This window comes from Oncorhynchus tshawytscha, linkage group LG09, assembly GCF_018296145.1.
Source record: "Oncorhynchus tshawytscha isolate Ot180627B linkage group LG09, Otsh_v2.0, whole genome shotgun sequence".
In the NCBI taxonomy this organism is placed as follows: domain Eukaryota; kingdom Metazoa; phylum Chordata; class Actinopteri; order Salmoniformes; family Salmonidae; genus Oncorhynchus; species Oncorhynchus tshawytscha.
In genome coordinates, this window is record NC_056437.1 from 31,427,361 (window position 1) to 31,440,898 (window position 13,538).

Sequence of the window (13,538 nt, forward strand, 5' to 3'; positions counted from 1 at the left end):
GTATTAAATGTCAGGAATTGTGAAAAACTGAGTTTAAAATGTATTTGGCTAAGGTGTATGTAAACCTCCGACTTCAACTGTAGGACCTTACATTATCAATTCAAATAACTTTTAAAGGTATCTTAAAAACAAAAGTATATCATATAGGATTTGAGGTAGGCAGAACGTGTTAAGTCAGCTTGATAGGTAAGGTGTTTGCTTGAACCATGAACATTTTGAAGCTAAGCATCATTACACTGTTTGACAGGCTTCTTAGCTTAACAGCTTCATCCTGAGCTTGCACTGTAATCTGAACTTGACTGCATTGATCGATCTAGGTGATTTACTATATGGCTTTAAAGCCAATAATGTTGCAGCAGTCAATTGAGACAACTGTTTAAAATCTTTTTGCACTGAAACCCTGCTGATCAAGTGCCTTCAAAGATCCAATAGATACATAATGGGATTCTCAAACTTTCCCATACACCTCATTATCCCTTACATATACAGTATGTTCTATATGCCAAACTTACAACAATAACATGTTACCAATTACAGTGGATTTGTTTTCAGATCTGTGTTATATGTTGAGCCATGTGTGAATATAATAGGAATGAGCCCAGCTAGCACATTTGCTTTCCTGGATGTTGTGGGAACGTCCGTTTTTGGTTTCCAATTTGTTCTGGAAACAAAGCTGTACATTTTATGATTGGTAAAACAGAATGTTTTTTAAACATTCTTAGAACGGAGGTGAATATTGTCTGTTCTGGGAACTTTCTTTATAGGTTACAAGGAGGTTTTGAGAACGTTTTACTCTGGTTCCTTGAACATTTTCCTGGGAGGGTTTATTAAATTAAATGTTTTATTTTATTTCACCTTTATTTAACCATGTAGGCTAGTTGAGAACAAGTTCTCATTTACAACTGAGACCTGGCCAAGATAAAGCAAAGCTATTCGACACATACAACAACAAAGAGTTACACATGGAACAAACAAACATACAGTCAACAATACAGTAGGAAAAAGTCTATATACAGTGTTTGTAAATGAGGTAAGATAAGGGAGGTAAGGCAATAAATAGGCCATGGTGGCAAAGTAATTACAGTATAGCAATTAAACACTGGAATGTTAGATGTGCAGAAGATGAATGTGCAAGTACAGAGACTGGGGTGCAAAGGAGCAAGATAAATAAATAAATACAGTATGGGAATGAGGTAGTTGGATGGGCTATTTACAGATGGGCAATGTACAGGTGCAGTGATCTGTGAGCTGCTCTGACAGCTGGTGCTTAAAGCTAGTGAGGGAGATACGTGTCTCCAGCTTCAGGGATTTTTGCAGTTCATTCCAGTCATTGGCAGCAGAGAACTGGAAGGAAAGGCAGCCAAAGGAGGAATTAGCTTTGGGGGTGACCAGTGAGATATACCTGCTGGAGCGCGTGCTACGGGTGGGTGCTGCTATGGTGACCAGTGAGCTGAGATAAGGCGGGGCTTTACCTAGCAAAGACTTGTAGATGACCTGGAGCCAGTGGGTTTGGCGACGAGTTAAAGATGTCCGTCAGCGATTGTCTTAACTTTAATGTTGAAATGCAATATCCCAAGTGTAAATACAGTGCACACACTAAATGGTAAAACATATATGTATATATATCTCTCTCGAACAAGGAAATTTGGAAATCTGTCCTTTAGTCTGATGAGTCCAAATTTTAGATTTTTGGTTCCAACCACTTTGTCTTTGTGAGACGCAGAGTAGGTGAATGGATGGTCTCCGCATGTGTGGTTCCAACCGTGAAGCGTGGAGGAGGAGGTGTGATGGTGTGGGGGTGCTTTGCTGGTGACACTGTCAGGCACTCTTAACCAGCATGGCTACGACAGCATTCTGCAACGATACACCATCCCATCTGGTTTGCGCTTAGTGGGACTGTCATTTGTTTTTCAACAGAACAATGACTCCAGGCTGTGTAAGGACTATTTGACCTAGAAGGAAAGTGATGGAATGCTGCATCAGATGACCTGACTTTTTTGCTAAAAATATTGCTTTGTCTTTATGGGGTATTGTGTGGACATAGTTTTAGAATAAGGCTGTAATGTAACAAAATGTGGAAAAAGGGTAGGGGTCTGAATACTTTCCGAATGCACTGTATACTTGTCTCTGTGAATCACAGCCACCCCACCACCACAGCCATAAGGACTGGATTTCTTTACATAAGAAAGGGCTGGAGAGGTTGTGTCATTTAGAGTCCTACAATCCTCAGGTTTAAGCCAGGTTTCAGTAAGCATGAAAATGTAATTGGAAATAATTAAATCATTGTATATCAGTTTATTGCATTCTTACATTCAATATAAAGACACTGCCCGACTCACCTTGGTTGCAGTAGGAGGCAATCGAGACTGAGATAGGATTTTCCTGGGTTGTCGCCAGGTCGGTTAACTTGGAAAGCAGGTCCTGCTTTTACTGCATCTGCACTAGCAACTGGACAATCTCTTCCCGAAGCTGCTTGATGGTGATGCATGTAGGGCAGACAGACTCTTGTCCATTGATCAATTCCACTTTCCCTCCCTCCTCTTGTGTGGAAATCATCTTGCACCTATCACATTTGTGTCCAGCCATGGATAAAAGCACTAGGTGGCTAACACTACTAGCCTGCTCTATTAGCTTGACGGCTAGCAGCTAACCACTAAGCTATTAAGCGGGATCCCGGGACACAAACTTGCGGTAAAAATACTATCGCTGAGGTTGTGCAAGCCTTAAGTGTTGTTCTAATCCTACATACAGGAATCTATAACCTGGCTATAGATGCGGTAAAGAGGTCAATGGAACGCAGGCCGTGGGGGACTGAAGAAGAACGACGGATTGGTGCACATTTAACAAATATGAACTAACAGAGTCGTCAAAGTCGTTTTTAACTGTAATGCAGTTGATTGGTGACGATGACATTAACATGTATTGGGTTTGACATCTACATGTGTTGCATGGATAGGCTATTGATTTGCCACACCATACGGTTTACTATGGTGGAACTATACCATCCTCTTCAGTCTATTTTGAATGTTTTTAGGGCTGACCCTAACCCAAGAATGTCCTATTCATGCTTTCTACTGACAGCTGCTGAAGCACTTGTGTTTTCAGGCACCAAGAGATCCAGCCTTATGACTCAGTGCTGGTGGTCAATGGAGGGTCTCTGTCAGAGGTGACAGACACTCAATGCTCTACTATAAATACATTGCCCAAGATCAATGACACTCTGTCTCTGTCTTCGCGTTTACACTTTCTCAAAATCTTGCTGTTATGTACTGTATGCAGTTTTTACAATGGGCATTTGTACATTTTAAGTTACTGAATGAAAATATACTGGGATGACCCTGTTGGTAAGCTAACTAACACCGCTGTTAAGTGGTTTAACCTACAGTAGCGATTTGCCAAGGGGTTAGTGCACCCCAGAGTCCATGCAGATGGAACTTCATATTTGCGACGTTGGTGTCAGTGGGATGTGCTGCCTGGCTATTTGAGGTATTCTTTGGACTGAGGCATAAGGAAACATTATGTAGATATGTGAAGTGGTTTCTCTTCCTGAAAGATGCTGCAGCATTGTTTGATGTCAACGCTGGCAGGAAGCCAGCTTACGAACCAGGGTTGGGAGTAGGAGTTGAGATAGACCAGTATACTGAGTAGGATGGTGGTACATTGGATAAATATACTGACTTCAGAGTAAATTGGAGGTCCAAAACTCTGAGCAATCACACCCATGCCATGGATTCTTGAACCCCAGAAGGATGTACGGTACAGCAACTGAACGGTAACACACACCCAATTCAATAATTCTTATATCATCTCCATTGGGTCATATGGTCGTAGTTTTAATGAACATCTGAAATGAGGACTGTGAAACGATTAATCTTCCTACTTCCCTGTCATCATGTACCCATATCCCAATATCTCATAAAAAAAACATTATGTTCCATATGTCACACCAGATGCCACACCAACTCCATACCTCCCTCTCCACACACAACATACACCCTTGGCTGACCATGTGATTGCATTTAACATGTCTTAATTAAAGCAAATCAAGCAGCGCTCCATGTCCATCTTTAGATGCAATCAACATACCAGCCCGGCCCAGTGACAGACAGCTCCATATTTCTACTTCATATCAGAGGGAATTCAGTCCGGCCCGCATCTTTTATTTATGACAGCAGTTAATAACGACCAAGTGTGGCGGGCTGAGTAAATCTCTGTCACTGCATTTAATTTGTTGTGTACTTCAGAAGAGGATGGCGAATAAAGTTGTCATGCTGAGTAATACTCCTTCCCATTAGCCCCCCAGTCTGTGATATAGGACAGTGGAAGCAATTTTCAGGCCGAGGCGTCGTTTGGGGAACTCAGGCTGAATCTCCAGAGTGACAGTCTGGAAGGCTCCAAATCAATAGACCAATTTAGTAAGCGCCTCTTACTCAAAGTCACAGCTACTAGCCTAACACCACACCCACTCACTGGGGGTTGAAATGGAGCTGTTTTCAGCACCTAATGGGTTAAAATGCCAAGTTGTGCTAGCTAGTGGCATATTAGAGAGTTTGTGTTTGAAGGGACTTAATTGTTAGGCCCTGACATGTGGCCTTTGCATTCCAGCAGCAACTGAGTGGGTTTTTGTGTAGGTTTGTCTATACACAGAACACATCCGAAGCAGTGCCATGAGAGTTGAATGTAGGCTAATTCTCACTGTTTTTGTACACACACTTCTTTGCAGCAAGAACATAAGGATTGATTGGTTTGATCCATCCTGGCTATTGATCCTGCCAGGTCACATTTCCCCCCCATAACTAAACCTCCTAATAGTCTTGAAGATCACCACACATTGGATCAGTCAATATGAATATACCGTCTCACATTCTTCACTGCACATTGAAGCATGCAGGATGGCAACCATTACCAAATTTACTAGAAATATGAGACGGTGAGTGTGAAATTTATCTGATATGTTTTGAGGCTACCTAGAGATGATACATTGATGAAGTGTGTTATTCAATGAAAATAGACAGCTTAACTTTGCAACACTGCCACCTGCAGGCAAAGAGTTGTGCACAAGTTATTAATGAGCGCTGGTTAATATCTTTAGCACTGAAAAAACATTCAAGGTCATTGGTACAAACAATATTTTCATTTGGAGAATTTTAGTATTGTGAGACTCATGAGTGCTGTAATGAATGTGATGATCATCAATGACTGTTGTTTAAATTCATTTAAAGAGTGGCTGAACTCACCGAATCGCATGCATTTTTCTGCTGTTCATTAAGATAAATTAGATAAACTATTGGAACCAAGACTTAAAAATAAATGATGTTGTCACAAGATGGAGGGAATGTTGGAGCATAACTAATGAAATTACACTTACCCAAAAATGTACGCTTAATCCAGTATAAACTAATGTTTACAATTTATTATACAAGAGACAAAATTCACAAATTCCACGGCACAATGGCAGAGTCATGTCTTAAATGTAAAATGAACAATGACTCAATCATTCATGCTTTCTGGGAATGCTATAAAGTCCAAAGGTTATGGGCGGAGCAAGAAAGTTGGCTGTCAGAAGTATTAGAATGTAAACTAACTTTTAATCCATCTGTCTGCATATTTCAAGACATGTCATATGGGGGTGCAGTGAGAGATACCCAATGGGCTGGATGATTCTCTTCCATCACTCATCTTTAAACAACATATACTTAAAAACTTGGAAATCAATTAATCTGCCATCATCAACACCATGGAAAAATCTAATGATTAATTATTGAAATAGCATGGGTAACTGAGAAAAACAAATTGGTATAAGGACATGTGGCAAACAATAATGCTGGTAATAGGGATGGGGGGGGTGAGCATGCGGACCTGGGCAGATGAGATAGTCGTTGTTTGTGTGCGTCTGTAATTTGTTGTTTGTATGTGTATGTTTGTATCTGGTGTGGAGAAAAAAAAGAAAATAATTATATATTTAAAAAAAGATAAATGAGATTTGAGTCTTGGGGGTGTGGTTAGATGTGGGTGTGTTATGTTTGATTTATCGTACCCTGGCAGTTACTTTTATTTGTCCCTCTTAAGGCACAATAGCAACAACATAGAGATAAATCAAGAAATCTGTAATTTTCACATTTTTGCTGAGGTCTTAGTCGCACAATTTTACATTTAGCTAAGGTGTTTAGTGAAGTATTTCTCAAGTTATAACATGTGCATGAAAAACTACTTTATTACCAGAGAGTGTGTCTGTCTGGCAGCGTTTCATAGCGAATCATCTTACAAAACAGGTCGCAGCGGGACACGAGACACTCTAGAAAGGGTTTGGAATTTTGGAATATTGACAAGAGGCAGTTGTCTCAATTCTCATTTTGACCAAAACAGTGGCAGACTTGAGTGATCACTATCAAACACATTAGCAAGTTGTTCACTCCATAAAGGGCTTAGGGGCCAAATGTTCTTTCAACATAACATTGGCGACAAGTTGTTTTATGTAAATGAGTCAGAGTCTGGGGAGTTGCTTAATAGGCAGGTCTGTCTCGCTGTCTGGAGGTTCGCTGCTATGATTGGATAGAGCGCAATCACCGCATTAATTTCTCAGTGCATAACAATTCTCCCTTGGCGATACAATCCCATTTCATGGGCATGATTGTAATCCAAACCCAACCCTCATGTAAGTCATGACGACCTCAGTTACACAAATCTCACAAAACTCTGTTTTGGAATATACTGACTTTATAAGCAAAGTTATTCTACTTAAACTTTTTTGTCAATTTTGGCACTGGAATAAATGTTTCTGACATAGGCCATTTTCAACCAGAGAAGTTGCTTTTTACGTGCAGTTGCCCTTTAAGATGAGTTATCCAAAAATCCACCACTACCACCCTACTCACTCACTCACTCACTCACTCACTCACTCACTCACTCACTCACTCACTCACTCACTCACTCACTCACTCACTCACTCACTCACTCACTCACTCCCCCAGTGACCCACACAGGGAAACCTTCGGAGGCATCCTCCTCTATCAGTGCCTCTAAAAAGACCCATCGCCAGTCATTCATGTCCAAATTTGCAGGATCATTTTGGGAACAGCCTTTTTATTAATCAAATTTGAACGGTGTGTTAATTTCTCTTTATTTCAGTGCCACCATGGTGAACACCATGTTAAAAATAAAAAGCAACATCTTGTTAAAAGGAATATGAAGACAATGAATTAAAACTAATAATAAAAACTGGCATTAATAACCTCACAGCATTCTTATCAAACTCTCCCTCCACGACTTAAAGAAAGAAAGAAATGGGCCAGGGTAGACAACAACAAGACAGTTTTGTGATATCCACACTTTAGATAGATATTTCCCATAGACTTTAGGTTTGGTTTGAAAGGGGGATTCTGTTGGATTGTCTCATTGTTTTTTCCCTGTAGAGGAGCATCACTGCAATGCAGCAACAGTAAATCTACTGAAGAGGAGAGTGAGAGTCTTGAAGACTCTACCTAGTGCACTGAGAATAGGGGCTCTGACTGGACACACTTTTTGGGTGTCATGAAGTGCAAACCGTTAAATCTCTAACCCTCCCTGTTCTAGCTAACTTCATCTACCACCCTGGCAAATTAGCAGTGGTAAACTACACCTGATACATAGCTGGAGTTTGTCCCGCCCTGTAAGTATACTCACAACATAGTCATTATTTTCATTATAGTACAGTATAGAGCAAATAGTATCCATATAATTTTCATAATCTTTTTTCATATTGCACCATCAGAGAATGGAATACAGAGAAATATCAATAGTGACTCCATTTCCTAATCAAAACGAGATATGTGCAAACATGACTAAGGACTTCATTAACCAAATCAATTCTTCCCTGTAATATCCACAAATAAAAGTGATCTCTTTTTATATATATATTTATAGTAATAAGAATAATAAATCTTCACATTGGATCATTTCATAGTGTGACAAAATGCTCAACTGGGCTGTCCAGTAGTGATCATAATCCTTATAATAGTCTTTAATTGGTCAGTCCCCATGCATCCATAGGAAATAGGTTTATTTTTTCTTCAAAAAGTAACAATTTGAGAGCAGCTGACAAGTTTGGACTGCTGTCGATTGCTTTCATTCTCAGATTTCAGATTTTTCCAAGTTTCATTCAGTGTTTAAAAGGAATTTTCCATAGAAAAAAAATGATGGGCTCCAAATTATCATCTCACACTCCGGAAAAAAGTTGTCCAGGTTCTTATTAAAACAGTGTAGTAATGGTAATAATTGATCATTTGTAATCAATAATTAATAATCATTAAAAGTTGACAACTAACAACAAATAATCCATGATTAATAATTATTGATTAAAAATAATAATCAATAATAAATGATGTTCCCGCATAACGTAAATATTTTGTCAAGCTCTGCGTGTCATTTCAGATGAGTGAAATTTCTCACAAGTTTAAAAAACAAAGAAAGCTCCAAAATAAATAAAAGGAGATTAGTAAAAGTTATCCCTCGTTTAAGAAGAAAGGGGACGTTATATACAGGACTGTGTGGTGAGAGTCAGTTTACTGCACTTGTAAGTGTAATAAGTCCAGTGTTAGTGTGAGTTTTAGTCCGGCCCCATGCCTCTGGTGTTATACTAGCGTATAGGACTTTGCGTAGGGGTTGTTGGTCTGTTTGAGATGTCCTCGTGAGTCCAGTAGGGACTCCTGGGAGGTGCTGAGCTTGGCGGCCTGGGCCAGCTCTGAGCCCTCTCTGTGGGGCAGGGTGGCGGCTGAGCCAGGCTGCCATTGGGGCACTGGGTCCCTGCTGCTGGCCCTGCTGGTGGCCTGGGGGGCCTCTGTGGGTGTAGGGGGCGCCATACGCGATGGCCGCTTCAGGGAGCGACTCTTCTGGGGTTCCAGACAGGCCTGACCCATGGCCCCCTCCCCCCCGGCACCACCCCTCCCTCCAGTACCCGTGCACGACATGCCCCGGTTCAGCAGGAAGTCCATGCGCAGGTAAGGAGGCAGGTGCACAAGCTCGCCCCCTACAGGACAAAGTAGAGAGAGAGATTGGAGTTAGCTTTTGGAAAACAACACCATTGAATTAAACATAACATGGCCAAATTATGGAAAAATCTCAGTTCAAAATACTTCATTAGAAAAATTACTGCCCTTGGGGGAAGGGTTGGGTGGAAATAGAAATGTCTTTACCCCCCTCAGATACAAGCTCATCACATCTGCCACTCCAACCAACAAAACTAGCTTATACAGTATGTGAAAGTAATTTACATAAATCTTCTTCAAACTAGGGTCTACTTTTCTCCATTTCCGCCTGACTGACGTGCCAAAAATAAACTGCCTGTTGCTCAGGCCCAGAAGACAGGAAATGCATATAATTGGTACCATTGGAAAAAAAACACTCTGAAGTTTGTAGAAATGTTAAAATAATGTAGAAGACTATAACACAATAGATATGGTAGAAGAAAATCCAATGCTCTTCCAATGGAACATATAGGTAAATAATTAAATCTAGCTCCCAGTATGCAATTCCTATGGATTCCACTTGGTGTCAGTAGTCTTTGTTCAAGGTTTCAGGCTTGTTTCTTCCAAAATGAGGAAGTATAATGAGTTTTAGTACACGGACACAGACTTGGAAATTCGTGTATGCGCGCGCAACGAAGAGGACACGCACCTGCTAATACCGTTTTCCTATTGAACATACTTCTTTCCGTATTAAATATTATAGTTTAATTACATTTTAATCTGAGGATGAAATAGAAATTTATTTTAACTTGTTTTAACAAAGTTTAGAGGTAGCTTTTCAGATTCCTTTCTCTGCATGTTGAATGAGTGGATTACTCAAATCGATGGAGCCAACTAAACAGACTTTTTGGGATATAAAGAAGGATTTTATCTAACAAAATGACACTAGCTGGGACCCTTTGGATGACAAATCATAGGAAGATTTTCAAAAGTAAGTGAATCGCTATATTTGTGAATTTATAAAACCTGTGCCGGTGGAAAAATATTTTGATGTGTGGCTCTCTGTCCTCAAACAATCGCATGGCATGCTTTCGCTGTAAATTTTACTGTAAATCAGACAGTGCAGTTAGATTAACAAGAATTTAAGCTTTTAACCGATATAAGACACCTGTATGTACATACATGTTTAATATCCATAATGTTTATGATTATTTATTTGAATTGTGCGCCCTCCAGTTTCACCGGAAGTTGTCCCGCTAGCGTGACACCTAGCCTTAAGAAGATTTATGTATACAAAATTTGCCTGGTTATTGAGGTTATATGCCAAAGAATACTTCAGTGATGAGCCGTCAAGGTACAAATCTGTCGTTCTGCCCCTGAACAGGCAGTTAACCCACTGTTCCTAGGCCGTTATTGAAAATAAGAATTTGTTCTTAACTGACTTGCCTGGTTAAATAAAGGTAAAATAAAAATTCTCATACCGCCATGCTGCAATCTGTCCTCATGGCCTTGATCAACATTAAATGAATGACAACATTTACAATGTGGTTTAAAGCTCCCCCATATCTCATTATACACATTGGGGTAATGGATGAAGGAGACTGTGGCTTTTCTATAACCTAAATAAGTAATGTAATAGATTTAAGACACTAGTGCAATTTATTACACAGTTATCTGAGTAAAGTCTACAAAGTCTGAGTTTAATAAAATCTACTCTACAATGAGCCAAATATAGAATGAATAGAGATGATGACTTTAATAAAAAAATAGACTGAATTTATAAGATAAAGTGACCTCATAGCAGATCACAGACTTAAGTGGTTCAATGTTAAAGATTGGTCTTCCTGCAATGTAATGTTGTTGCACTATCGTCAATAGAATAAGCTTAATTAATTAATACATGTCCCTGTAATTTATGCAAAGAACTGTCTGCAAAACTCCACATTTGTTGCATCAAGTAGTAGTGGCATTACTACATCATCAAGTGGCATTACTACATCATTATCGTCAGCATATTCAACAGTTGAGTGAATACATCAGCAGTAAATATTTACAAACCCATAGAAATACAGGCCTGATGAAGGTTAGCGAAGGTTAGCAACAGGTTAGCAACAGAGCTCAGGACTCAAGTGTTAGCTATAGCAGAGCTAGCTATGTGTCTACGCGGCCTCACCCGGTCTGTGAGCCTTGGGCACGGCCATGTTCATGACTCGGCTGACGTCCTGAGGCTTGGGCGGGGAGGCGGTGAACCTGCAGATGCCTGACTCGGAGGGCGTGCTGGATGTCAGGCTGTCTGTGTAGTCATTGGTGCCTGCCGTCATCTGCTCCGAAGACGTGTCCGAGATGAAGCATTCTGTGATGGTGAACTTGGCGTGGCGCAGCTGCTCCTCCATTTTGGCGTGCTCGTAGGCCCGCGCCAGCTCCTCATAGGTGGATGATGCGCTCTCTGTGGACACCATGCTGCTCCGCGCTCGGTCTACACCAGGGGTTAGGGTTAGAGGTCGTGCTAGTAAAGCAGTTAGGGGCTAATGCTAGCATTATATTTGTTAATAAGTGTTGGCATTGTTACAAGTTTTATAGTAGGCCTATCTGTTGTTAATACAGAGGTGAAAGGTTTGTTATAGACATGGTTAAGGGTTATGTTTCAGACATTCTTATATGGGGACTGTTACAGCTGTTGTTACAGACTTGTCTCATCTTCAGGTGCGTTGTTACCTGTGTCCTGAGATGGGCTAACACTGTAGCTGTCACTCTCCTTATCCACAGATCCGGCCACCCGTGGCGTGGGCAGCCTCCAGTCAGTGCTCAGGGTGTGGGCCGAGACTGGCGGGTGTGGTCGGTTCAGGGTCCACTGGCTAGCGTAGCGGTTGCGTGCGGCAGGGCCTGCTTTGGCTGTGCGGCGGGCTGTGGGGTCTGAGGAGGAAGGACACAGGATGTTACATCACAGTCACACACCAGGGTGTTATGTCACTTAGCAAGGGCTCATCTCGAGTAACGCAATGCTCTGTTTTTTAAGCTGACTGTTTTTAATGGAGTTTTAAAGTTTGTAGCTGGCTATAGCAATGAGGCTGGACACTTTATCCTGACATAAACCAACAAAGAGAAAACACCCACCATCACAATATCTCTGCACATGGAGTTCATCTCGGGACTTCTTGTTTTCACACAAATACTTAGAGCTTACAATAGCAGTGAGAAAACCATCATGGTCAAAGAGAATGTTTGATTGGGTTGACTGCAGTCCTTTGCAAATAGGCTCATTTTTTTGGTTGGATACCATACACATACATGTTGTACAATCCAGGTGTGGAAAGCTCTTAGAGACTTACCCAGAAAGACTCACAGCTGAAATCGCTTATATAAATTAGATATTTCTGTATTTCATTTTCAATACATTTGCTACAGTTTCTAAAAACATGTTTTCACTTTGTCATTATGAGGTACTGTGAGTAAAATATATATATTTAATCCATTTTGAATACACAACAAAATATGGAATAATTCAAGGGGTATGAATACTTTCTGAAAGCACTGTACATTGTGCCGAAAGGAATTGTTAATCTGTGTGAATGACATCAGTGGAGATGGTAGTGACACTGATCATAATGCTACTGATGACTCTCTGAGGACTGGAGTCAGTCTGGTTGTCTAGAATACACTCTAGCTGTATCGGTTTCAGCCGTATGAATGCAATCCTGATACCACTTATTCATTCTAGTTTTACCTCCAGTAATGTAAAGAGGATGTTCGTACTGGACTTACTGGTTCCTGGCCTAGCGTCAGATACATCCACTAGAGGTCCGGTGGCCTGTGACAGGGACTGGTAGTGGACAGTGTGGGTAACCGTAGATGACTTCTGTTTCTGGGTCTCCCCAAAGTCATTGTCAGTCAGTAGCACTGTGGACCTGTCATCTGAAAGAGAAAGAGAGCTTTCACAAACATGGTCCCTACAGTACGATGACAATAACCACAGTAGGCACTACTAACACTTAGAAGGCCACAAATATGTAATATTCACACATTGTTATCCAATGTTACACAAATTTCCCACTCGTATTTCCTAATTGGAAGCTCATTATGAGTTATGGTGTGTCTGGGAGCGTTCTGTAAGTTTAAGTCACAAGTTGCCGATAATTCAGAGAACACATGAAAGCAGCATAATGTATCAGTGTCCACTCACCGACTGTCTCCATGGTGTCTCTCTCCTCTATGAGCAGCTGGGCTCGGGGGATGTCGATGTGCATCCTCATGGTCTGCTGCTGCTTGTTGATGGTGTCTGCAGGTCGTGTGTTTTTACTGCATGGGGAACACAGGAAGCCGTACACAGGTCAATTCAGATCTCATTACACACTGCATACGATATTCATATAATAGTGATTCTGATATGATTCCATAGAAACAGTATTTCATGTTTTCTTCTTCCAGTAATGCATTAAACAATATGAACTATCTATTAAGTTATGTGTCAAACTGCTCATGCTTACCTCATCAGCATCTCGGCTAAACTTTTAGCATCTACAGAGCAAACAAGAACAACAATCACATTACATACAGATGATTCTCTTAGTATACTTGAAAATAGTTTGACAATAGTTA

At 40.7% G+C, this 13,538-nt stretch overlaps 1 protein-coding gene across 5 annotated transcripts in view; it reads right to left on the reverse strand.

Annotated features, from left to right (window-relative positions):
* Positions 1 to 7,063: 7,063 nt before the first annotated feature.
* Positions 7,064 to 13,538, reverse strand: part of LOC112257806 (Down syndrome cell adhesion molecule homolog) — a 139,501-nt gene continuing 133,026 nt past the window's right edge. For 2 of the 5 annotated variants that reach the window (XM_042326812.1, XM_042326809.1), the window contains 6 exons: positions 13,427 to 13,457; positions 13,123 to 13,238; positions 12,705 to 12,854; positions 11,658 to 11,855; positions 11,116 to 11,418; positions 7,064 to 9,004 (listed from right to left, as the gene is read on the reverse strand). In XM_042326812.1, coding sequence (XP_042182746.1) covers positions 8,610 to 9,004; positions 11,116 to 11,418; positions 11,658 to 11,855; positions 12,705 to 12,854; positions 13,123 to 13,238; positions 13,427 to 13,457 — 1,193 coding nt within the window. In that variant the 3' untranslated portion in view covers positions 7,064 to 8,609. Of the gene's footprint in view, positions 9,005 to 11,115; positions 11,419 to 11,657; positions 11,856 to 12,695; positions 12,855 to 13,122; positions 13,239 to 13,426; positions 13,458 to 13,538 lie in introns of all 5 variants that reach the window. The other 3 variants (XM_042326810.1, XM_042326808.1, XM_042326813.1) reach the window with 2 other exon arrangements.